Source organism: Carcharodon carcharias, chromosome 19 (assembly GCF_017639515.1).
Source record: "Carcharodon carcharias isolate sCarCar2 chromosome 19, sCarCar2.pri, whole genome shotgun sequence".
Lineage (NCBI taxonomy): Eukaryota > Metazoa > Chordata > Chondrichthyes > Lamniformes > Lamnidae > Carcharodon > Carcharodon carcharias.
Genome location: NC_054485.1, coordinates 96,225,311 through 96,251,733, shown reverse-complemented (window position 1 = coordinate 96,251,733; position 26,423 = coordinate 96,225,311). Strand labels below are relative to the sequence as shown.

The 26,423-nt window shown below is 44.2% G+C and overlaps 1 protein-coding gene across 1 annotated transcript in view; it reads right to left on the bottom strand.

Moving 5' to 3' along the window:
* The window catches only part of LOC121291396, a 45,498-nt gene extending 22,354 nt beyond the window's left edge, over window positions 1-23,144 (bottom strand). Inside the window, exons 1-4 of the mRNA XM_041212501.1 lie at window positions 23,093-23,144; window positions 11,021-11,143; window positions 8,613-8,939; window positions 4,156-4,416 (exon numbers count right to left, since the gene is read on the bottom strand). Coding sequence (XP_041068435.1) covers window positions 4,156-4,416; window positions 8,613-8,939; window positions 11,021-11,078 — 646 coding nt within the window. The 5' untranslated portion in view covers window positions 11,079-11,143; window positions 23,093-23,144. The remainder of the gene's footprint in view (window positions 1-4,155; window positions 4,417-8,612; window positions 8,940-11,020; window positions 11,144-23,092) is intronic.
* Window positions 23,145-26,423: the final 3,279 nt, after the last annotated feature.

The following is a 26,423-nucleotide window of genomic DNA, read 5'->3' as shown; positions in this document are numbered from 1 at the left end:
ATTTGAGAGGGAAAAGCTGGAATCAGATGTAACGGTATTACACTTGAATGAAGGCGACTACAGAGGCATGAGGGAGGAGCTGGCCAGAATTGACTGGGAGATGAGCCTAGCAGGAAAGACAGTGGAACAGCAATGGCAGGAGTTTCTGGGAGTAATTTGGGAGACACAGCAAAAATTCATCCCTAGGAAGAAGAAGCATACTAAAGGTAGGACAAGGTAACCATGGCTGACAAGGGAAGTCAGGGACAGCATAAAAGCTAAAGAGAAAGCTTACAATGCGGCGAAGAGCAGTGGGAAACCAGGGGATTGGGAAGCCTACAAAGACCATCAGAGGACAACTAAAAAAGAAATAAGGAGGGAGAAGATTAAATATGAGGGTAAACTAGCCAGTAATATAAAAGAAGATTGCAAGAGTTTTTTTTTTAGATATATGAAGGGTAAAAGAGAGGCAAAAGTGGACATTGGGCAGCTGGAAAATGACGCTGGAGAAGTAGTAGTGGGGAACAAAGAAATGGCAGAGGAACTGAATAACTTGTTTGCATCAGTCTTCATGGTGGAAGACATGAGTAAAATCCCCAAAATTCAAGAGAGTCGGGGGCAGAGATGAGGACGGTGGCCATTACCAAGGAGAAGGTGCTGGGAAAACTGAAAGCTCTAAATTTGGATAAATCATCTGGACCAGATGGATTACACCCCAGAGTTCTGAAGGAGATAGCTGAAGAGATAGTGGAGGTGTTAGTGGTGATCTTTCAGGAATCACTGGAGTCAGGGAGGGTCCCAGACCACTGGAAAATCATTAATGTAACCCCGCTGTTTAAGAAGAGAGTGAGGCAAAAGACAGGAAATTACAGGCCAATTAGCCTGACCTCGGTCGTTGGTAAGATTTTAGAGTCCGTTATTAAGGATAAGATTTCAGAATACTTGGAAGTGCATGGTAAAATAGGGCAAAGCCAACATGGTTTCATCAAGGGGAGGTCATGCCTGACAGATCTGTTAGAATTCTTTGAGGAGGTAACGAGTAGGTTAGCCAAAGGAGAGCCAATGGATGTTATCTACTTGGACTTCCAGAAGGCCTTTGACAAGGTGCCGCACAGGAGGCTGCTCAGTAAGATAAGAGCCCATGGTGTTAGAGGCAAGGTACTAGCATGGATAGAAGATTGGCTGTCTGACAGGAGGTAGAGAGTGGGCATAAGGGGGTCCTTCTCAGGATGGCGGCTGGTGACTAGTGGAGTTCCGCAGGGGTCAGTGTTGGGACCACAACTTTTCACTTTTTACATTAATGATCTAGATGACGGAACTGAGGGCATTCTGGCTAAATTTGCAGATGATACAAAGATAGGTGGGGGGACAGGTAGTATTGAGGAGGCGGGGAGGCTGCAGATGGATTTGGACAGATTGGGAGAATGGGAAAATAAGTGGCAGATGGAATACAACGTGGGCAAATGTGAGGTCATGCACTTTGGTAGGAAGAATAGAGGCATAGACTATTTTCTAAATGGGGAGAGAATTCAGAAATCTGGAGTGCAAAGGGATCTGGGAGTCCTAGTCCAGGATTCTCTTAAGGTTAACTTACAGGTTGAGTCAGTAGTTAGGAAGGCAAATGCAATGTTGGCATACATTTCGAGAGGACTAGAATATAAAAACAAGGATGTGCTGCTGAGGCTTTATAAGGCTCTGGTCAGAACACATTTAGAATATTGTGAGCAATTTTGGGCCCCGTATCTCAGGAAGGATGTTCTGGCCCTGGAGAGAGTCCAGAGGAGGTTCACAAGAATGATCCAAGGAATGAAAGGTTTAACATATGGGGAATGTTTGAGGACTCTGGGTCTATACTTGATGGAGTTTAGAAGGATGAGGAGGGATCTGATTGAAACTTACAGAATACTGAAAGGCCTGGATAGAGTGGACATGGGGAAGATGTTTCCATTAGTAGGAGAGACTAGAATCCGAGGGCACAGCCTCAGAGTAAAGGGAAGACCTTTTAGAACAGAGATGAGGAGAAACCTCTTTAGCCAGAGAATGGTGGATCTATGGAATTCATTGCCACAGAAGGCTGTGGAGACCAGGTCACTGAGTGTATTTAAGACCGAGATAGATAGGTTCTTGATTGGTAAGAGGATCAAAGGTTACAGGGAGAAGGTGGGAGAATGGGGTTGAGGAACTTATCAGCCATGATTGAATTGTGGAGCAGACTCGATGGGCCGAATGGTCTAAGAGAAAAAAGAAAGAGCCTTAGGACATCCCAAAGTGAAATGCAGCCAGTGAAGTACTTTTGAGTGTTGCCGCTGTTTTATTATAGGAAACATGGCAGCCAATTGGCACATAACAAACTCCCACAAACAGCGATGTGACAATGAACAGGTAATCTGTTTTTAGTGAAGTTGATAAAGTAATAAATATAGGGCTGAATTTGACGGTCCGGTCGTGGGGTGGGGGGCGGGGGAGGGGCGGGATAGGGGCCGTAAAATGCAACGAGCCATTCAAAAGCCCATTGACTCCAGCAAGACTGAAAAATCCCGCTCGTGGGAGGAGCCATAAAACTCTGCCTATTGGCAAGGGCAAACGAAAGAACTCTTTGTTGAAATAGTGTCGTGGGATTTTTTACATCCACCTGCAAAGGCAAGACAGGGCCTCAGTCAATGCCTCATCCGAAAACTGGCACCTCCAACAATGCAGCACGCCCTCGATACTGCACTAGAATATCAGTCTGGATTATACGCTCAGGACTCTGGAAAGTAATTTATAAGCTTCTGACGGGAGTGGCAACTCACTGAGGCACAATTGACACTTAAGGAAAGGGTTAAAGTGCGCAGCAATGTAAAGCCAATTTTGTGCCGACAGTCCCATGATTCTTTGGATACAATCAAAATAGACATTAAAACGTGCTACAGAAAAATATTCATCAATAAGGGGTCCTCCTTCACCGGGAGCCTGTTTCAGGATACAGAGGACGAGTTATCTATGGGATGCAGAACTGTGGAATGAATGCTTTGATTACTAGTCTGGGTTTTCAGTGAGTGAGACTGGAACACACCCTAATTAAAATAAGCACTGCATAGTGCGCGTTTACAAAGGGATGAGACTGTACTCGTTGAATGGAAGAGGTGAAAATTTGCTACGTGAGTAATAAAAAAAATGCCTCTTATGCTTTCAAAGGTGACGTCATTGGAACGTTATCTGTCCATTAGCTAACTGGGAAAACATGGCATTTTGGTCCAGAGTTGAGTGTGAGCATAGCTATAAATCCATGACAGTCGATCCCACTGTTCCTCCGCATGAGAATATTGAATCATTTGCACGTACAGGAAAGTTAGGTGGGGGAGAATAGAGGAACACAGGCTGCTAATTTCTCTGCACCTTTAAGTGAAAGGAGAGAACATCTTGAAATTGCACAAGCCAAGCACCCAAGGTATTGTGGCATAGTGGTAATGACACAAGGCTAGTAATCAAGAAACCCAGGCAAATGTTGGGGGGGATGGGGTTTAGTTCAAATCACACCATGCCACCTGGTGAAGTTTAAACATGAATAATTAATAAAGCTGGAAGTAAAAGCCAGTCCCAGTAACGATGACCATGAAACCAATGGATTATAATGCTCTCGAGGGAAGGGAATCTGATGTCCGGCCTACCTGTGACTGCAAGGTGGTTGACTCCGAATGGCTTGGGAAGCCACTCAGTTATGCCAAACTGTTACATGTTTTTACAGTCTCTGGCGCGCGGGGAAGTACAAAGGGAAATTGGCCTTGGGCGGGAAGGCAAATGGGCCAAGGTTAATCAGTGACCCACTTATACTACAGCTTAAATCCTTTTTTTATTGAAGTGCATGGAAAAGAACATAAGGTGGGTTGTAAGCCAATTCACTACTGCCTGATCCACGATGTTGCCCAAAGCCAATTTTACCATTAGTTTCAATCTGATATGTGTTCCCAGGGTGTACCAAAGCATTAAATCTCCCTTGACATCATTTAAAAAATATTTTACTTCTTCACTCTTTTCAAAACCTTTTATAATTTATTTTAATATATGCATTTATTCTGCTCAGTGTTCTCTGCTGCAGCGCTAATTTGTACAGGATGATTTAGAAAACCCACCAATAGCAAGTAGAAAGATGTCTCAAACTTCATCTTCAAAGTGCCATCCGTAAATGAAACTCACCATAAATAGTTAGTGTGTAATCTGCCTGTGTAAAGCTGACGGGGTTGATTGCGATGCAGGTGTAGGTCCCACAATCACCTTTCCTAGCGCTCGGGATGATGAGGCTTCTGTTCCTGTTCATTAGCTGGTGAGGCCGAGAGATTTCCTTTCCATCTTTCTGCCATTGATACCCATGAGGTTTTCCAGAAACATCACAGGTCAGACTGATGGTGGAAGCGAGGGAGCTGGAGTTGCTTAATATCGAAGCTTTCGACAGCTGATCTGAAGGGGGAAATTACTGATTAAAGAGCTGATATTAAAATCTTTATTTGCAATGAAATCGCCCCGTACAACATGGTAGCAAAAGAAAAGACCCGTGTTTGCACAGCACCTTATGGCACACACAGCATATCCCAACGTGTTTCACAGCCATTTTAAAGTGCAGTTGTTGTGTGATGAACGTGGTAGTAAATTTGTCCACTGTTTTGTCACAAATAGGAATGTAATGAATGGCCAGTCGATGTGGCTTTAAAGGAGTTAGAAGAATGTTAACCAGGGCAACAGAATAATTTTCTGCTCTTCTCTGTAAAGTGTAATGGGGTTCTTTAGTCTCCACCTAAACCACTAGAGCAGCCATATTTTAATGAGTGTAATTAGGAAAATGGCACCTTCAACAATATAGCGCTCCTTCAGCAATGCGCTGCTGTGCCATTACTTAAATTCCTGAAGACTCATATTCGAGTCAAAATATTGACTTTGTTTCTCTCTCCACGTAAGCTGTCAGACTTGCTGGGTATTTCAAGCACTTTCTGTTTCATTTTGCATTAATCCGTCTGCCAGAAATTCTGTAATTCATAATTTAGTAAGAGGGTTAACCCATTTTATGTTAAAGGGTTAAGCTGTTGATTGAAATAACAAATTAATTCATTCATTTATCATTCATTCATCATTGTATTGTCATGGATATCAGGCAGACACACTAATGTACTGACTCTGGTAGCAGGCTAAAACATTAATGTATAATTACTGATATCAGAGTTCATTAATTCATAATTACTGATACCAAACTGTCTCATTAACATATCATTAGTGGTATCTCTCATTAATATAACTGATAAGATAGGTTTGGAGAGAAACAATTTTTGCTGATTGGGCAGTCAAGAATTAGGGGACTGAGCCTAAAAATTAAAGACTCTCAGGAGTAAAACTAGGAAACAATTCAAAACACAAAAGGCTGGTTGAAGTTTGGATCTTGCTTCCAGAAATGGAGCTGATGTCAGGTCAATTGTTAATTAAAAGTCCAAGATTAATAGATTTTTGTTAACCAAGGGTTAACAAAGGGAGATAGTCTAAAGGTGGGGAGATGGTGGTGTAGTGGTGAACCAGGGCCCCAGCCTAATATAGGACATGGGTTCAAATACCATCATGGCAGCTGATATAATTCAATTAATAAAAACTGGAATTGAAAGCTACTCTCAGTAATGGGACCAGGAAACCATTGCCAACTGTCATTTTTTTAAAAAATCATTTGGCTCAGTAATTTCCCCTGGTCTGCCTGACATGTGACTCCAGATCCCCACAGCAAAGTGGTTGAATCTTGACTGCTTTCTGAAATGCTGTAGCAAGCCACTTAGCAGGAAGTGATGGGCAACAAGTGCTGGCTTTGCCAATGATGCCCATGCCCACATTCCATGAAAAATATGGAATTTGGAATCACAGATCAGACATGATCTCACTGAATGGCAAAACAGTTTTGAGGGGCCAGGAACAGGAGGAAGCCATTTAGCCCCTGAAGCCGGTTCCACCATTAAAGAAGACCCTGGCTGCTCTCTGATTAAACTGCATTTACCCAGCTTTGCCCATATCCTGCAGCTGATGAGCACCCATCAATCTCAGATTTAAAATTAACAGTTGACCGTTTGTCAGAAAGTCCGTTTGGAAGAGAGTTCAAAACTTCCACCATCCTTTGCTTGAAGAAGTAGTTCTTAATTTCACTCAGAATCATGAAATCATTTCAACAAAGGTGATGGCCATTTGGTCCATCGTGTCCATGCTGTTTCTCCTGAGGAGCAATTCAAGTTCCCAGCCCTCTCCCCACAACCCTGCACATTCGTCCTTTTCAGGTATTTAGAAAATGTAGAAAGATTTGTGGCACAGAAGGAGGCCACATCATGCCCATCGTGTCTAAACCAGCCAAAAAATTAGCCTCCCAGCCTAATCCCATTTTCCAACATTTGATCAGTAGCCCTGGAGGTTACAGGGCTTCAGGTGTGTGACCAGATGCCCTTGAAATGAGTTGAGGGTTTTTGCCTCTCAGGCAGTGAGTTCCAGGCCCCTACTATTGTTGGGGTGACAACATTTTCCCCAGCTCCCCTCTAATCCTTCTACCAATCATTTTAAATCTATGCCCCCCAAGTCACTGACCTCTGCTAATGGAAATAGGCCTTACCCATCCACTCTATCCAGGCCCCTCACAATTTTGTACATCTCAATCATATGTCCCCTCAGCCTCCTCTATTCCAAAGAGAACAATCCCAGCCTATTCATTCTTTCCTCACTGCTGCATTTTCTCGTCCTGGCAACATCCTCAGTTGTCCTGAGATAGTACTGGTAAATCTCCTCCGTACCCTCTCTAGTGCAATGTCATCTTTTCTGTAATGAGGTGACCAGAATGCACACAGTACTCATGCTGTGACCTAATTAATGTTTTATGCTGTTTAATACTGTCTTCTTAACCAATTTATCGACCTGTCTTGCTACCTTCAGGGATTTGTGGATGTGTGCTCCAAGGTCACACACTTCCTTTACAAATCTCAGTATCCTCCCAGTTATTGTGTATTATTTTGCTTTATTTGACCTTCCCAAATGCATCACCTCACACTTCTCTGGGTTGAGTTCCATTGGCCACTTTTCTGCCCACCTGACCAGTCCATTGATATCTTCCTGCAGTCTACAGCAATCCTCCTTGCTATCAACTGTGCAGCCAATATTTGTGGTGTCTGCAAACTTCTTGATTCCACATTTACAAAAAGCAGGGGTCCTAGTACTGAGCCCTGCGGAATCCCACTGGAAACAGTGTTTCAGTCACAAAAACATCCATTCACAATTCCCCTTTGTTTCCTGCCACTGAGCCAATTTTGTATCCAGCTTGCTACATCCCCCTGGATCCCATGGGCTTTTGCTTTCTTAATCAGTTTGCCATGTGGGATCTTTTCAAAAGCCTTGCTAAAATCCATGCACCACCTTCATCAATTCTCCTCGTTACTACCTCAAAAAGCCAATGAAATTAGTCAGACATGATCTTCCCTTAACAAATCCATGCTGACTGTCCTTGATTCCTCTGTGCCTTTCTGAATGATAGTTTTATAAGGGGCGGAATTTTCTGTGCCCTCTGGTGTTGGACGTGTTCGGCGGTGTGAGTGGACAATATGGCGAGAAGGCCAAAAATCGGTTTTACGGCCTTGTGAAACCAGATTGAGATCGGCTGCTTCAGCGGGTCGCATTTCCCGCAGTCAGATGTCGGGAACTTCATTGTAATACATCGGCATCTCATTATAGGCCTAGCCCGCCAGAATCATCCATCCACACTGGATTGTTCGTCATGCTGACGTGTTTCACAGCTGTACATAAGCGACCTGCACCTTCGCTCGGGACTTTGAGGTTTGTTTGCCTACCTGTTTTCAGGCAGCACTCACGGTCTTCAGCGCCAGACTCTGCAGACAACAGCTCATCACTTTTAGGGGGTGCTCACGGGCAGGTCTCCACCTACCAGATCAGCCATAAAGTGGGGGTGGCTTTGTACGGCTGCAGGGCTAAGCCTTGCTTGGGGAAGGGGAAGAAATGGCCTCAGGCGAGGGTGGAGGCTGCAGGGTGAGGGCTGTACTGGGGAAGGATCTATCCCAGGGTGTGTGCTTATCTCTCATTATATCCTCTCTTATCACTGAAGTGATTTCATCCATAATTACTAAGGCGCCTCCTCCCCTTTTACCCTTTTCCTTATCTACTTTAGCAAAATATTTCATTAATATATTGTCACTAATCTCAAGCTAACTCATGAATATGGCTTTTGGGAGCCAGTGCTCCCAAATTAGCACCCTGTGCTCTCATTGACAGTGAAGCACCTATTAAATTGAAAGCCTTTAGGTCATATATGCTACGCAACGTAGCATTAAGGGTGAAGTGGATTTGCTTTTCCCAGGCTCTGAAGTTCTTGTATAAATACAGTCAGATTCCAGAATCAGACATTGGAGTGAAGGGGAAAATCTCTTTCCACCTTTTTCAGCATCTGATTAGTTTGGATTTTGAATATCATCAGGACTTTGCTCTTCACTTTTCCTGGGTACAGCTTGGGACAGCCATTTGGCAAATTTTACCATTGCTGTCCCAGGTTTTTCAGCCACTAAAACCCAGGAGAGTAGGGATCATGTACTTTGCCATGATACAAATCATTGCTACACAAACCCATAAGGGAAACATACCTGTTATCTGTAGCCGCACAGTTTGGGCAGTGACTTTTCGTAGATTAATGAAAAGCATATAAAGACCCTCATCTGAAGAAGTTAAATTTTGAAGGACAAAGGATCCATTAGATGGGAAGAAGTCAAGGCGACCGATGTACTTTTTCAATAAGGAAGGTTTCGTATCCCCTGCATGAAACTGCACCACTCCTGTTGTGGTTTCATTCTCTGCATTTCCCCTGCAGACCTCCCATTGGAAAAACTTTGCCAGATCCCGGTCATCTTCAGGCACTCCGGGGAAGAACATGGAGCTCCCAGAGGCACGGTAAACTTCCATTTTCTCTTGGCCTATGAAAAATAATACAGTTGAAGCAATGGTAAACACAGCCTCTGTACAGTGTAGAGTGAGTGTTTAGTATTATTCCATGTGCTGAGAGTAGATATTGCTTATATGAATCAAATAATACAGGTAATGAATGTACAGAAACACAGCCTAAGGGGACTTGTTATGGCACTGATGAGAGTGAAATGTCCACCAGTTCACATTGCCAACATGTAACTGAGTTGCAAAGTGTTGAGTTTACTTTCCCTAATACTAAATCACTGGATGGCATCAATAGCAGTAGAAAGATGAATGGAAAAGATCCTGGAGCATAGCCCATGATTTCCCATCAAAGTGGGTGGAAAATAACTTGCGGTTCACTTATGGTTTTCCAGTAAGCTACCTGCAGCGTGTGAGAATAATAGAGCTGGGCCTGTGAGTATTCGACCTGCAAAGTTTTATTCTATGTTGCAGCTTCAATCGTTCTCAAGAGTTTATTCATGTGGCAGGTTTAATGCTGGTGCAATTGAATATGCTTCTACCATTTTTTCAGGCACTGCAATCCAGAAGGTGGCAACTCACTGCATAAGTAAATGTTTCCTCATCACTCCACTGTTTTTTTTTGCCAATTACCTTAAATCTACATCCTCCAACCACTGGAAACAGTTTATTCCTATCAATTCTCCCAAATCCCTTTTAACACCTCAATTAATTCTCTCCTAAACCATCTCTGCTCTCGGGACAACAATGCCAGTTCTTCCAGTTTCTCCATAAAACAAGTTCCTCAATCCTCACACCATTCTCATAAATCTCCTCTGCACTCTCGCTCTCTCTCTCCTAGGCCCAAACATCCTTCCTAAATTGTGGCGCCCTGAATTGGACACAATGCTCCAGCTGTGACTTAATCAGTGATTCATAAAGATTTACCATAAGATCCTTGCTTCTGTACTCTATAAGCTTAGTGCTGCATTGTTACAAACTGTTGACTGTTACTTTGTCATTGCGAAACTACTGTCCCCAAAGTTAGTCCTTCCTCATTCTGTGGATCTCAGTCAAACAAACTCATGCTTTCTGGAACTTCCATTCTGGAACCGCAACCCTGCACTTCCCTACCCACCCCACTCCAGAGTGTACAGGGGGATTTACTATCACCCTGTGTTGCATCGCCAGTGTCAGAGGTGCAGGAGGTGATGTGCTGGGTTTCACTGAAGCATTCAGCCCCATCATTGCCTCCAACACAAGTACCTGGGTCTGGCTGCTCACTTGCACAGCTTGTTTTAAGGTGTGTTAAGACCATGAGTGACACTAACACAGGCTCTGGCAGAGATGTAAAACACAACCCCACACCGACTGAGGCCTCATCCAGAGACAAGATCGGTAGAAATGTAAACGTATCTATCCCACACTCACTTTGAGATAAATATAATGAAATTTCCCAGAAAAGAGTTAGTAATCTAGAAAACAATGTGACATTTTAAAAAGCACAAGTCAGGAGTGCAATGGAATACTCTCCACTTGCCCAGGTTAGTGAGCTCCAAGAACACTCAAGAAGCTCAACACCATCCAGGACAAAGCAGCTCACTTGATTGGCACCCCATCCACATTCACTCCCTCCACCTCTGACGCACAGTGGCAGCATCGCATACCATATACAAGTGCATTGCAGCAACTTGACAAGGCTCGAGAGCACCTTCCAAAGCTGTGATTTCCTCCATCTAGAAAGACAAGGCAGCAGATACATGGGAACACCATCACCTGCAAGTCCCCCTCCAAGCCACACACCATCCTGACTTCAAAATATATCACCGTTCCTTCACTGTCACTGGGTCAAAAACCTAGAAGCCCCTTTCTAATAGCATTGTGGGTGTACCTACACCACATGGACTGCAGCCATTCAAGAAGGCAGTTCATTACCACCTTCATAACGGCAATTAAGGATACGCCCTGAAAGCAATAACCACATCCTGTGAATTACTTTCTAACATGTATTGTAATTCAATATCTCTCTGAACACCATCTCAGTACAAAAGGAAATATTCATAACGCAACCATGTAATGTAACTCTTACAACTAAAAACATTTCTTTTATCCCAGAGCCAATACTCACCCTTGTTAACTTCTATCAAGTAACTCAGTACAAGGGACAGCCAAAGTAAGCAGCACATTCTGTCAGGCGTGTCAGCTGAGAAATAACAATATTCCTCAGTCAATCACTCACTGATTCTGTTTCCTGTTTGTAAAATTAGAAGTTAGAGGATGTTAGGAGATGTTAAAAATAACGTCTTGCACTTAATGACTTTCACAACCTCATGACATTATGGCCAATGAAATATTAGTGATGGAGGGGAATGCAGCAGCTAATTATCACACATTAAATTCCCACAAACAACAACAACAACTTGCAATTCGAGAGCACTTCTACCATAATAAAACGTCCCAGGGTAATTCACAGGAACATTTTGAAGCAAATTTTGACACTGTGCCACAGGAGGACATCTTAGGGCAGATGGCCAAAAGCTTAGTTACTAAGGTAGGTTTCAGAAAAGCACCTAAATGAGGGAAGCAAGGTGTAGAGGAGGAGAGGTGTAGGGAGGCTATGCCAGAGTTTAGAACCTAGATAACCAAAGGCACAGGCCCTCATGATGCAATGATTAAAACTGAGGATGCTCAAAAGGTTGGACTTAGAGGAGTGGGGACATTTCAGTGTAATCCTGGGCAGGAGGAGATTACAGAGATAGGGAGGGGGCCAGGACATGGAGGGACTTGAAGGCAAGGATGAGAATTTTAAAATTGAGGCATAGCTTGACCAGGCACCAATGTGATAATGACCAGGTAGGAACACAGGACTTAGCAGCAGGAGTAGGCCATTCAGCCCATCGCTCCCACTTTGTTATTCAATAAGATCATGGATGATCTGGTTGTGGTTTCAACTCCACTTTTCCTGTCAACTCCCAAAACCCCTTCATTCCTTTGTCTAGCAAAAAGCTGTTTAACTCAGCCTTGAATAGATTCAATGACCCAGCCTCCATTGCTCCATGGGGAAGAAAATGCCACTCGCTGAAAGAAAATGACCCTCGGAGAGAAAATACAATCTGCTCATCTCAGCCTTAAAAGGAAGACACCTTATTCTTAAACTGTATCTCCTATTTCTAGTCACCCCATAAAGTGAAAACATCCTCCTGGTATCTAACCTGTCAAGTTCCCTCAGAGTCTTACATATTTTAATAAGTTTACCTCTCCTAAACTCTAATGGGTATATGTCTGACCTGTTCAAACTGTCTTCATAGAATAAGACCTTCATCCCAGGAATGGGTCCAGTGAAACTTCTGTTATTGCTTCTAATGCAATTATATCTGTTTTAAAATAAGGAGACCAAAACTGCACACAGTATTTCAGTTGTGGTCTCACCAATGCACTGCACATCTAGGGCAAAACCTCCCTACTTTCATATTCCATTTCCCTTGCAATAAACACCAACTTCCATTTGCCTTCTTAATCACTTCCTGTACCTGCATACTAACTTTTTTGTGATTCATGTACCAGGACACCCAGATCCATCTGTACCACTGAGCTCTGCAATCTTTCTCCATTTAAATAGTATACTGTTTTTTTATTCTTCCTGCCAAAGTTGACAAGTTCACATTTTCCCACATTATACACCATCTGCCAATTATTCCCCCCCTTGCTTAACCTGTCTATACCTCTCTGTAGACTGCCTCTCGACCTCCTCATGACAACTTATCTTCTTACCTGTCTTGGACGCATTGGCAAATTTAGCTACTATACAGTTGGTCCCATCATCCAAATTATCGAGGTAGATTGTAAATTGTTGAGTCCTCAGCATTGATCCTTGCAGCATTCCACTAGTCACATCTTGCCAGCCCAAAAAAGACTTATTTATGCCTACTCTCTGTTTCCTGTTAGTGAACCAATCCTTTATCCATGCTAATATCTTACCCCCAAAACCATGTTCTCTTATCTTGTGTAGTAATATTTGATGTGGCACCTTATCAAATGCCTTTTGGAAATCCAACTGCACCAGGTTCCCCTTTATCCACCTTGCTCATTACTTCCTCAAAAAACTCTAATAGATTAGTTAAACATGATTTCCCCTTCACAAAGCCAGTCTGCCTGGTCACATTATGATTTTCTAAGTATCCTGTTATAACATTCTTAATAATGCATTCTAGCCATTTACTAACACAGATGTTGGGCAAACTGGCCTGTAGTTTCCAGCTTTCTGTCTCCCTCCTCTCTTAAATAAAACATTAGCTGTTTTCAAAGCCACTCAGACCCTTACAGAATCTAAGGAATTTTGGAAGATTATAACCAATGCATATATTATTTCTGCAGTCACTTCTTTTAAGACTCTAAGATGAAGGTTGTCTAATCCTGGGGACATGTAAGCCTTTAGGTATAAAAATTTTCCCAGCACCTTTTCCCTAGAGATGGTGATTGTTTTAAGTTACTCCCTCCTATTCACCTTTTGATTTTCCAGTATCTTTGGAAAGTTTTCTATGTCTTTTACAGTGAAGACAGACACAAAATACCTGTTCAATGCCCACACCATTTCCTTGTTTTCCATTATCAATTTTCTAGACTCAATCTCGAGAAAACCAACACTTGCTTTAGTTACTTTTCTCCTCTTCAAATACTTGTACAAACTTGCTTTCTATCTGTTTTTATATTATTACCTAGATTTCTCTCATTCTCTACTTTCTCGCTCTTTATTTTTTTTGTCATTCTCTGCTGGTTCTTAAAATTTGACCAATCTTCTGACCTATCACTAACTTTCTGTTGAAGGGTCATGAGGACTCGAAACATCAACTCTTTTCTTCTCCGCTGATGCTGCCAGACCTGCTGAGTTTTTCCAGGTAATTCTGTTTTTGTTTTGGATTTCCAGCATCTGCAGTTTTTTGTTTTTACCATTAACCTTTGCAGTGTTTTGTTCAAGTTGATACGATCCTGAACTTTTTCGTTCAACCATGGATGATGCATCCTTCTCAAAGAGTCCTTCTTTCTCACTGGGTTAAATCTTTGCTGAAAGTTATTAAATATCTCCTTAAAAGACTGCCATTGCAACTCGACTGTCCTACCTTCTAAACTCATTTCCCAGTTCACTTTAGTTAACTCTGAGTTCATACTCTTAAAAGTACGATTATTCAGGTTTAAAACTCTAGTCCTAGGCCCACACTGAAACTCCTTCCAACTGAACATAAAATTCTATCATATCATGATCTCTGTTGCCTGGAGGCTCCTTTACCATGAGGTTACTGATTAATCATGTCTCATTGCTCATTACCAGATCTAGAATACCTGCTCGCTGGTTGGCTGTACAACGTACTGCTCTAAGAGATTGTCCCACATGCACTCTATGAATTCAATTACTAGTCTACCTTTGTCAATCTGATTCATCGAACCTACATATCGATTAAAGTCCCCCATTATTATTGTGACACTGTTTTAACATGCCCCATTTATTTCTTCCTGTCATCTATCCTACATGGCATTGAGTAACAAAGGACCATGGGAAAGGGGCACTCAGCAAAGACTTTTTTATTCACTTAAGCGATGTGGGTGTCGCTGGCTAGGCCAGCATTTATTTCCCATCCCTAATTAACATTGGTCGTGAGTTGCCTTCTTGAACCACTGCAGTCCCTGTGGTGTAGGTACACCCACAGTGATATTAGGGAAGGAGTTCCAAGATTTTGACCCAGCGACAGTGAAGGAATGGCGATATAATTCCAAGTTTAGGAACGTAATGGTTGTAGGGAATCCGAATGGCATGGAGATGAACAAGAATTTCTGCACCAGTATTGGATATCACCCAGAGGGCCCAAAACAGTTTCAGGGGCAAAAGGAAACAGCCTCAAATCATGGTGGATGTTGGAACCAGTGACACAGGATGGAGGGGATTGAGGGTGTGTCATCAGAGTTTCAGGAGCTAGAGAAAAAGTTAAAAAACTGTGCTTGAATGACATAATTTGAAAGTTTGCGGATACTGTAATATAAAACTTAAAAATGTAGTCAACCATGAGAAGGTAACAGGCTTCAAAAGAAAAGAGACAGACTGGTGAAATGGGCAGAGCCACGGCAGATGAAAGTTAACACAAATGTGAAGTGATATATTTTAGTAGGAGGAATGAGATGATGCAATGTGAAATAAATGGCAGAAGTTTAAATGATACGAGAAATCTGGGGTGAATGTGCACAAATAATCCAAGGTGGTTGCATAAGTTAATAAAACAATGTTTTTGTTTGGAAAAAAACATATTTGATGTTTGACTTTATTAAGAGCCGTATATTAAAAGATCAATGAAGTTGTGCTAATCTTGATTAAATGCCAGTTGGGCCTCAGCTAGAATACTGTGTTCCATCCTGAGCACCACACTTGTAACGAATGTTTCAAGGTGCTGAGGAGGGTGCAGAGACAACTTATTGGAATTGGGCAAAGGGCGAGGGTCTTCAGTGATATAGGCAGATTGGAGAAGCTGGGTTTGTTCTCCTTTGGCCAGGGGAGGTTAAGGAGACAATTGATAGTGGGTGTTCAAAATCATGAATGGTTTTAATAAAGTAAAAAAACAGTAACTGATTCCATGGCCCAAAGGACTGGCAATAAGAGGGCATAGATTTAATGTCACTGTGAAAAAGACTCGGGGTGAGATGAGGAAACGAAACATGGTGCAATGTGTTACTATAACTTGCAAAACACAGGCTGGGGGGTTAAATTCAACAGTAACGTTCAAAAGGGAATTGACAGTTACTGAAAGGGAGAAAATACAGTGTTATAGAGACAGAGTGGGGAAGTGGGGATAATTTGATAGCTCCACCAGAGTTAGCACATGTACTATGGGCCAAATGGCCTCCGTCAATGCTGTTTCACTTCATGACTCTCGGACATTTTGTGGCAAGCATCTTGCCCTCAAAATCCATATTTATTCCGTTATTAAACTCTGTCCTTTGAACCATTCCCTGCGGGAGAATCCTGTTTCGACCATCTCGATCAAACCTCTGAATTTGATCTTTTATTTTCCCCCTCCGATCAGAATTTCCATTCTTTTAAAATTGTTGACATAGCTTAAACAGGCTACATGGAGCATTGATACGAGAACCTCAAAAAAAAAATCAGTCTCAGTGTTGGAAACATCCATTTCATCTGTTCAGTAGTTTCAGTTCCATCCAACATTTCCAGGACCTGTTTAGGACTGATTGCAGTTCAAGATATAGTTCTAAAGTCTAAAAACAGTCCAGCTTCTTTCTATTCATTCCTAACAGCCTCATGTTTATAATTATAATATGCTGATACACTTTCCAGTGTATGATCTATGCACCCGCCATGTACTGATGGACCGCTGACAAGAGCCACCTTGTCCCATGAATCTGCAGAAACAGCGGAGCGTTAACAAAGAACTAGCGACTTGCTGGCTCACCCATCCGACCAGCCAATTTGCCAAGGCTCCTTCAACAGCACATTCCGAACCCATGACCACTACCATCTAGAAGGACAAGGACAGCAGATACATGGGAACACCACCACCTGGAAGTTCCCCTCCAAGTCACCTGTCATCCTGACTTGGAAATACATCGGCCGTTCCTTCCCTGTCGCTGGGTCAAAATCCTGGATCTCCCTCCCTAACAGCATTGTGGGTGTACCCACACCACATAGACTTCCGCGGTTCAAGAAGGCGGCTCACCACCACCGTCTCAAGGGCAATTAGGGATGGGCAATAAACACTGGCCCATCGAGCAAAGCCCACATCCCACATGAAAGAATTTTTAATAAGCTGTTTGTAACCTTTCAGCTCACCTTTCTAGGGAGTGTTGATACCTCTTCATGGAAACTATTGCTATTTTTTTGTTTTTATTTATTTTTTTGGCAACTATGTCAATGTTAAACTGAAAACACCCAAACTCGTCCTCTCTGTGGTAGTTGTGAATCCATGGTAAACAATTAGTCATGCCTACTTGTTCTGACTATAGCTTTCCTGCAATAGGCTGAAATTCAGGAAGTTAAGTATAAAAAGGACTTGATGGAGTTTTTGCTGACTCCATTGAACAGTGACCTGAACAAGCAGCCTTAAACCTAAAACCCAATTACAGGCGTTCCAAATGCTGATCCTAGCGCCTTGGCCCTGCCCCTGGGTGAAATTCTTTCTTGGTGATTTTGAACCTGCTCTGGGTGACCTGGGGATCTCCCAGTGTATTGGAAAATTACCCAAGGTGCTGAAAAAAAGAAAAGGCAAGACTTTTCTGAAAGAAGAGTCACGTTGAAATTGAAACGTTATCTCAGTTTCTTTAACCACAGATGCTGACAGGTCTGCTTCCAGCTTTTACAGTTCACATTTCCAATTTCCAGCAATGGCAGTATTTTTTAATTAAACTTTTATTTTAGCCAGCTGAGCTACATATACGAGCATGCAAATTAGGAGCAGGAGTAGGCCTTTGGCTTCAATTCCACATTCACGCCTTCCCCCCAAAACTTTGGCTCCCTTGTTAGTCAAGGATCTATCTAATTCAGCCTCTCTCTAAAATGGCCATGACAATATTCAATGGCCCTGCCTCCACTGTTCTCTGGGCAGAGTACCACCCTCTGCGAGACAAAAAGTTCTCCTTATCTCCATCTTAAATAGGAGACCCTTTATTTTTTAAAACTGTGCCCCCCCCAGTTCTAGTCTCTCCCACAAGGGGAAATATCCTGTGAGCATCCATCCTGTAAAGTCCCCTCGGCATCTTATATGCATCAATAAGATCAGCTCCTATCCTTCTAAACTCCAATGCACATAGGGCCAGCCTGTCCAACCATTCCTCCATAACTCTTCCCAGGAGTTTGTAAATCAGGGACAATTCCACCCTAAATGCGGTAACGGGAGGATGAAGTAATGTTCTACCCACCAGCAGGAATGGTGGGTTTTCGGGCCGTATCATCCCAAACCTGCAGCATTAGTTATGCCGTCCAAGGAAACACGCCATTTCCATGGTGGCGGGCTCTCATTTGCCCGCCACTCCATCTCCGTGCCAATTCATCATGCCGGGCGCCATTTTTAAAGTCCAGCCATGCGCACGCATCTCAAATCTTCCAGTCCATAACTGCTGCAGGGAGGATGTCAACAAAAGGCAAAAAGACTGCAGCCCCCAGGTTCAGCGATGCATCACTGGAACACCTTTTGGATGGTGTGGAGGCCCGCCGCAATGTCCTCTACCCACACCCCAACCACCGCCCCGCATCCACTCTGGCCACAGGATTGTCAGTGGCATGACCAACTAGGCTCTGGAGGCGGTGGCCACAGTGATCAGCGCCAAGTCCCTTCAAAAGATCTCCTCCATGCTGCCAGGATAAATCACGCTTCTCATCACTCTCAACTCACACACTCGCAAATCCATCACACATCCACAGAGCCCTCACTCGCTGCCGGTTCAAGGGGCATCACCATTCACTCTCTGAGGAGATGCCTTCATTATCCTCGTCCCATCCATGGGACCACTCAGGCCGCACACATGCCAGGCATACTTATCATCTGGCCTGGCAGGCATCCTGTTTACACTCTCTCGCTATCTCTGTTCATGCAGGACAGGCTGGCACACAACATGGGGGAGAGGGTGCGGACTGATGGAGGGATGCCTGAAATCAAGGTGCTCAAGGACTTTGAAACTTGAGCCATCCAGCTGGCTGGTGACAATCTGAACGGTTCCAGTGCTGACGGTGAGGTCAGCGGTGCTCTACCAAAAAAGGATCCAGCAGTGCAACATCCATCAGGCAACCATTCTGTGAGTGATGTGTCCTGTTTCACAGGACTAATTATTTCCCCTTACTTCCACAGGCACATCTGGGAAATAGCCAATGGAGTCCATGACCCAGGGCCTCCATTCAAGCCCTGAGGGAACATCAGAAGAGGAATTTGGAGGCACCCTCCATCACAGTGCTCACCCACACCCTCCGCCAGCGCAGAGACTCACACCTCAGTGGGACCTAACTTTACAGTAGCACTGGGATCGCAATCCAGTGAGCACATCGCACTATCTGATCCACATGGGCAGCAGCAGGGACTTCCCAGGGGTTCGGCATTCAGACCAGAAATCTGCTGAGTCCGACTCAGATGATGAATCCCTGGGGCAGAATTTCCTGCCTGTCGGGTGGGTGGGCCTAACCCAATCGCTGGTGGTCACGGAGCCAATCGCTGCCAGCGAAGTGGGCCGCACCGCCATTTTATGTGGGTGGGCCAATTAAGGCCCACCCAGCGTGATGTCCTCAGTCCCTTACCTGTCCCCTCATGTGATAATGTCACATGAGTTGGGACATGTTCATAACTTCAATAACAACTTTATTACAATTTTTAAAACCCTACATGAAACCTCATCCTGCCGCTGGATGATGTTTCATGTTTTTTTCTAGTTGCTGCCGGGGCTCCTGGCCAACCTGAAGGTTGGACGGGCAGGCCCTTTAATTGGTTAATTGATCCTGTCAATGACCTCAATTGGCCATTGACATGTCGGCCCCCCCCACCTTCCTGAAAATTTAAATGGGATGGCGTGATGTCAGGGGTTCCACCCAAAGTCATCCTGCGTCACTTTATGCATTGGTGAGCCTGTTTTGGTTAAGTGTGAAGGCCCCTTAATGCATCCCAGGGAGTGCTGGCCACCACTTGGATGGCCAGGGTTTAGTGCTCTGCATGGCTGCCCAAAACTCCACCTTCCTCTGCCCCGCTCCATCCAGCTAATTGGCGGAAGCTTTGCCCATTGGACTGCATGCTGTGCTCTCAGCTCAGGCACAGGCATTCTTCTAACCCATGCCCAAGGCTGCCCTGTTAGCTTGAACCATGGGGGAGAGTGGTCCAAACTGGGATGCTGACATTGCAAGGGGCTGTGAGTGCCTCCAGCAGTGACTGCTCCATGGCCAGCTTTAGCAAGGAGATTGTACAATGTGTGCAGTCGTCCAGCTGTTCTGCAGTTCACTAAAATGGTCATGACTTTGCAGTCTGTGCTGGGGAGGTGAAAGGCTTTGGAGCACTTGGTGGCACTTTGATGCCTCTGCACTGATTGAGTTGGCAGATAATGTACACCTGGTAAGTATTACAATGTCCAGCTTACCCAGCCACTTCATTAAGCACCAGTCTGTAAAAGCAAAGCGGTAAATACATGTCATTGATGAAACACCGTCATGCACTGGCAGCAATGTGGGTAATTTCCCCAGTCAACTGCAGCAACTTAATTTCCCTCCCTCCTTTAACCTAATAAGATGTCACCAGGCGCTTCACCAAGGTCTGCCTGAGCGAAAGGGGCAGGCACTAGAACAACTTGAGTCCGTTAACATACAGCAATCGGTGTAACTCACCCAGTTCGCCTGAGCTGTAACACGGAGCCTGCAGTCATTCACTATTTATTACTTTTATTCCTGAGCTTTTTCCGATCCCGGTGCTTAATGAGGAATCGGTCATATACACCGGAGTTTGCCCCGTGTGTGATAAGCGGCAACGCTGGTCAGATCCGCCTTTAAACCTGAGTGTAGAAGTGACGGTTCCCTCGGGCTGGTTCAGTGGTGGGTTACCAGCAGGTAGGGGTACCAGACTCTCCGCTGCCGGTCTGCCGGGCAGAGTTTGAGAACTGGTCCAGAATGCGGAACTGCTCCTCTTGTGAACCTAGGGGACAGCTCAAGAACGGCTGCTCCTGTCACAGTCAGTCGGGAGATTCCTCTCCAAACCCCGCCCATAAACACATATCTCTATACGTGGTTAAAATCTCGCAGCAGAGGGACTGGCTAAACCTCATCTGTGCAAAGTACAAAGCCACCCCCTGCAGCAGAAAGCGAGCGTCAATCCACGGGAACAAGAGGAGTTCCTCAGTCAATAAGATGTTAAACATAGAGATAAAAACAAAAAGATAAAAACAAAAAACTTCGGATGCTGAAAATCCAAAACAAAAACAGAATTACCTGGAAAAACTCAGCAGGTCTGGCAGCATCGGCGGAGAAGAAAAGAGTTGATGTTTCGAGTCCTCATGACCCTTCAACAGAAATGAGTGAATCTAAGGAGAGGGGTGAAATATAAGCTGGTTTAAGGTGGGGGGGGGGGGGTGGTGTTGTGGTTGTAGGGACAAGCAAGCAGTGATAGGAGCAGATAATCAAAAGATGCCACAGACAAAAGAACAAAAGAACACAGAGGTGTTGAAATTGGTGATATTATCGAAACGAATGTGCTAATTAAGAATAGATGGTAGGGCACTCAAGGTACAGCTCTAGTGGGGGTGGGGTGGAAAGGCTAGCAGGGCATAAAAGACTTAAAATGATGGAAATAGGTGGGAAAAGAAAAATCTATATAAATTATTGGAAAAAACAAAAGGAAGGGAGAAGAAACAGAAAGGGGGTGGGGATGGAGGAGGGAGTTCAAGATCTAAAGTTGTTGAATTCAATATTCAGTCTGGAAGGCTGTAAAGTGCCTAGTCGGAAGATGAGGTGTTGTTCCTCCAGTTTGCGTTGGGCTTCACTGGAACAATGCAGCAAGCCAAGTTCAGACATGTGGGCAAGAGAGCAGGGTGGAGTGTTAAAATGGCAAGCGACAGGGATGTTTGGGTCATTCTTGTGGACAGACGAGTTGTTGCTCAGCCTCCATGAGGTAGAGGTCAGTGCACCAGACAACAACAGCACCACCCTTGTCAGCGGGTTTGATGACAACATTGGGGTTGGACCTGAGAGAACCTGAAACCCGCTGACAAGGGTGGTGCTGTTGTTGTCTGGTGCACTGACCTCTACCTCGTGGAGGCTGAGCGTCAACTCACAGACACTTCCTCCTACCTCTCCCTGGACCATGACCTCACCACTGAACATCAAGCCATTGTTTCCAGGACTGTCACTGACCTCATCTCCTCTGGAGGTCTTCCTCCCACAGCTTCCAACCTGATAGTCACCTAACCACACCACCAACTCCCCCACTTCTCTCCCCCCACCCAACCCCCGCCCCCACCCCACCCCCCAACCCCCCCCCCCCCCCCCCCCCGCCCCCCCACCGTACCTTAAACCAGCTTATATTTCACCCCTCTCCTTAGATTCACTCAGTTCTGTTGAAGGGTCATGAGGATTCGAAACATCAACTCTTTTCTTCTCCGCCGATGCTGCCAGACCTGCTGAGTTTTTCCAGGTAATTCTGTTTTTGTTTTGGATTTCCAGCATCCGCAGTTTTTTTTATCCCCTAGTAATTGACTCTTCTGCCCTGGTATACATGTAGGCAACATACAAACCGCAGCATACATACAAATACAAACACAAGCACACTCACAAATATACATAATCACACAACGTGGTCAAAGTACGGGTAAAATGCAGAAAAAGAGTTGGCTAAAGAACTGAGGTTATAATAACATGAAATGATAAATAAAAGCGCTATAGAAAATGAAAGGTATTTTGGAGAGGTGAGAGGGTTTCAAGGCTGGTCTGAAATGGACAGAAATGTTGGTAACGCCGATCACAATCCTGAACACGGGAAATAGCAAGTTCAGTTGTGAGTGAAGGGTTTCCTGTTAGTTCACGGTTGGCGGGTGTCGCTGACGAGGCCAGAATTGATCGCCCATCTCTAAAAGCCCTTGTACAGCTGGCGGTCAGCCGCTTTCTTGGTTCCTTCTCCGAATCCAAGATGTGTTGTGGCAGTCAACCTGTCCTCAAATAACATATCGATTCTTAACCATTAAACTCTGCCCCTGGGGCCAGTCCAGGGGGAGAACTTTGTTTGGACCACCTTGATCAACCCCCTTCCGAATGTGGTCACTTTTCCAATCTGAAGTCACAATCTCCCACAGTTGACCAGACGCAGATCCCGGTAGATACCATCCCGCTGCCCTCCCCCCATCCGCACAGAAAGGTCAGAATATCTTTTGCACATCAATTAGTTGATTTTCACTTTAAAAAAAAATCTACAATTGGCGCCTAAGTTTTTTTCTCTAACTCACAGATAAATAATTCGATGATGTGACACATTTATTCAATTATTTTTAAAGTGATTGAAGCGTGTACCCCTGACTGTGATGAAGCGCCTTTCCATCACACATTTACATCCATATACGATCAATGTAATATCATTAAGGCCGGCTGTTTGCCGCAGTTCGAACCGGCGACATGGAGCTAAATAACGGGCCAGTCTTTTACAGAGCTTCGGGCTCCCAGGTCTTGTTAATGTTTGAAAGTGAAGTTACTCACCCAACAGGAAGAAACTCGCAACCGACCAATACAATGTGTGTGCAATCTAAATAGACTGTAAATCTTGACACTACATGTACATGGTTAATGACTCATCGCTCCTCCCAAATCAAGTTTCAAGTTACAGCCGATTGGATATTTTTTTCGAGATGTTTTTATCTAAGGTTCCTAAACGGTAGCTTTACTACTATGTACTTGGTGTGGATGAGTCATTGCCGGATGGCACTGGGCACTTGCTTTTGTCAATTTACACCAGCCCTTTCATAGTTTATAAAACATATTTTACTCTAGTGATTCCCATTCCAAATCTTTTATCAAGGATTTGACTGTCGTGTGGTTCTCCCGGTGAACCTTGTAGAACAGTACTCATCCGATCGCTTCAATCCTGTTCATTAATATCGCTCTCTATAGCAGGATCCCACACACAATTTGCATGCTCCAGGACTGGATGAAAAAGGGTAAGCTGCAACTTTTGATTTTTATTCACAGGATCTTAACGGCACAGAAGGAGGCCATTCGGCCCATCATGTGTGCACTAATTCGCAAATAAGCATGATGACCTAATGCCTTTGCCCTGCCTTTTCCCTGTAACTTTTGCACATTGTTTCTATTCAAAGAATCATCCACTGCCCTCCTGAATGCCTCAATTGAACCTGCCTCCACCACACTCCCAGGCAGTGCATTTACGCAAATACACGCATCCTGTATTTTTTTTAAACTCACCTGGGAAGGTAGTTTATGTGTGTCAGTAAGAGTCCCAAAATAGTTCAGTGGCACTTCTGGGAGGGAGTCTCTATGAGAGGGCGATTGGTACCAGATCGAGGGCCTCTGCTCTCCCCTACCCCCGCCCACCGCCTTTTCACAATTAAAGGTTTCATATGGCTCAGTGTACTGCGTCCAACCGGGCAGCCTGTAGCCCTGCTGTCAGTCCGTTTTTTCATACATATGCTCGTCAATATCTAATACACTGTCTGTATTGCAAATATGTAAAAACGAGGCAGATGTTTGCAATACAATTTAAAAAGGCAAGAATTGAGTCATAGATTGGAAAAGGGAGTGGAGGCACAGGTTGAAAAAAAGAGGGAACTGAGGCACAGATTGAAGAAGGCGGGAACTGAGGCACAAATTGAAATAGGCGGGCACTGAGTCATAGATTGAAAAAGGCACAAATTAGGCACAGATTGAAAAAGGCGGTAATTGAAGCACAAATTGAAGGAGGGGGAACTGAGGCACAGATTGAAAAAGGCGGGTACAGAGTCATAGGTTGAAAAAGGCGCATATTAGGCACAGATTGAAAAAGGCGGGAACTGAGTCATAGATTGAAAAAGGCGCAAATTAGGCACGTATTGAAAAAGGCGGGAAATTAGACATAGATTGAAAAAAGGCGGGAAATGAGGCACAGATTTAAGAAGGAGGGAAATGAGTCATAGATTGAAAAAGACGGGAACTGAGGCACAGCTTGAAAAAGACGGGAACTGAGGCACAAATTGAAAAAAACGGGAACTGAGCCACAGGTTGAAAAAGGCGTGTACTGAGGCACAGACTGAAAAAGGCGGGAACTGAGTCATAGAGTGAAAAAGTCGAGAACTGAGTCATAGATTGAAAAAGACGGTCACTGAGGCACAAATTGAAAAAGGCGGGAACTGAGGCACAGGTTGAAAAAGGCGGGTACTGAGATACAGATTGAAAAAGGCGGGAACTGAGGCACAAATTGAAGGAGGGGCGAACTGAGGCACATATTGAAAAAAGCGGGAACTGAGGCACAGATTGAAAAAGGCGGGAACTGAGTCATAGAGTGAAAAAGTCGAGAACTGAGTCATAGATTGAAAAAGACGGTCACTGAGGCACAAATTGAAAAAGGCGGGAACTGAGGCACAGGTTGAAAAAGGCGGGTACTGAGATACAGATTGAAAAAGGCGGGAACTGAGGCACAAATTGAAGGAGGGGCGAACTGAGGCACATATTGAAAAAAGCGGGAACTGAGGCACAGATTGAAAAAGGCGGGAACTGAGTCACAGCTTGAAAAAGGCGGGAACTGAGGCACAGATTTAAGAAGGCGGGAACTGAGTCACGGTTTGAAGATGGCGGGAGCAGAGACATATGATGTCACAGATTTGCGTATATGGCAATATAGAATTTGGGGATGTTTGCTGATGATTGCACAATGTTAACTATCGTTTACAACTCCTCAGATACTGAAGCAATCATGGGCTGAATATTGCTCCCCGCCCGTCGGAGTTTGGGTCGGGCCCGCCCGCTCGGTAGGCAGAAAATTTTGCCCCATGTCTGTATGCAACATGCCCATCATTCAGGCTGGAACTGTAATGCCACAGACGTGCCAAGCAATGACCTCCACCAACAAGATAAATTTTAATCATCTTCCTTTGATGTTCAGTAGTATTACCATCGCTGAACACGTAGACCATCAACATCTTGTGGTTTACTATTGAACAAAACTGCAAACATTTTTTAAAATGCTATAAGAGCGTCAGAGGCCAGGATTTTTGTGGTGAGTAACAAATCCTCAAAGCCTGTCCATCATCTACAAGGCACAAGTCAAAAGTGTGATGGAATACTCGCCACTCGCCTACGTGACTGCAGTTCCAAGAGCACCTAAAGTGCCCAACATCACTCAGGACAAAGCAACACACTTGATCATCGGCCCATCCACTAGATAAGTATTGACTCCACCCACCAACAACAGACAGTTGCTACACTGCAGCATCTCACCAAGGCTCCTTTGACAGTGCATTCTAAACCCGTGGCCTCGACGACCTGGAATGACAAGGACAGCGTATATGGAAATGTTGCAAACTACAACTTCCTCTCTGAATCACACATCATCCTAAACTGGAACGATATCACTGTTCCTTCACTGTTTTTGGGTCAAAAACTTGGAACTCCATTCCTAACAGTGATGACAGTGTACCTACACCACGTGGACTATAACCATTCAAGAAAGAACTTCACCACCATCTTCTCACAGGCAATTAAAGGCTGGTGACAAATACTCACCTTGGCAGCAATGCTGACATCCCATGAAAGAATTAAAAAACAATGAATAAGTCACATTCATTTGTGGTGCAAAATCTCCTGGTCTTGTCAACCTACATCTTTGGGTTTTAAAAGCGGGAGCATTAGAGATAGTGGATGCATTAGCATTCATCTTCCACAGTTTCACAGATTCTAGAACTGTTCCAATGAGTAGCTAGGATATATAACCCTGCTATTTAAGAAAGGAAGATGAGAGAAAAGGAGAACTACAGACCAGTTAGCCTAACATCAGCTGTAGGCTAAATGCTAGAGACAACCTTTTATTAGTGATGTGGTG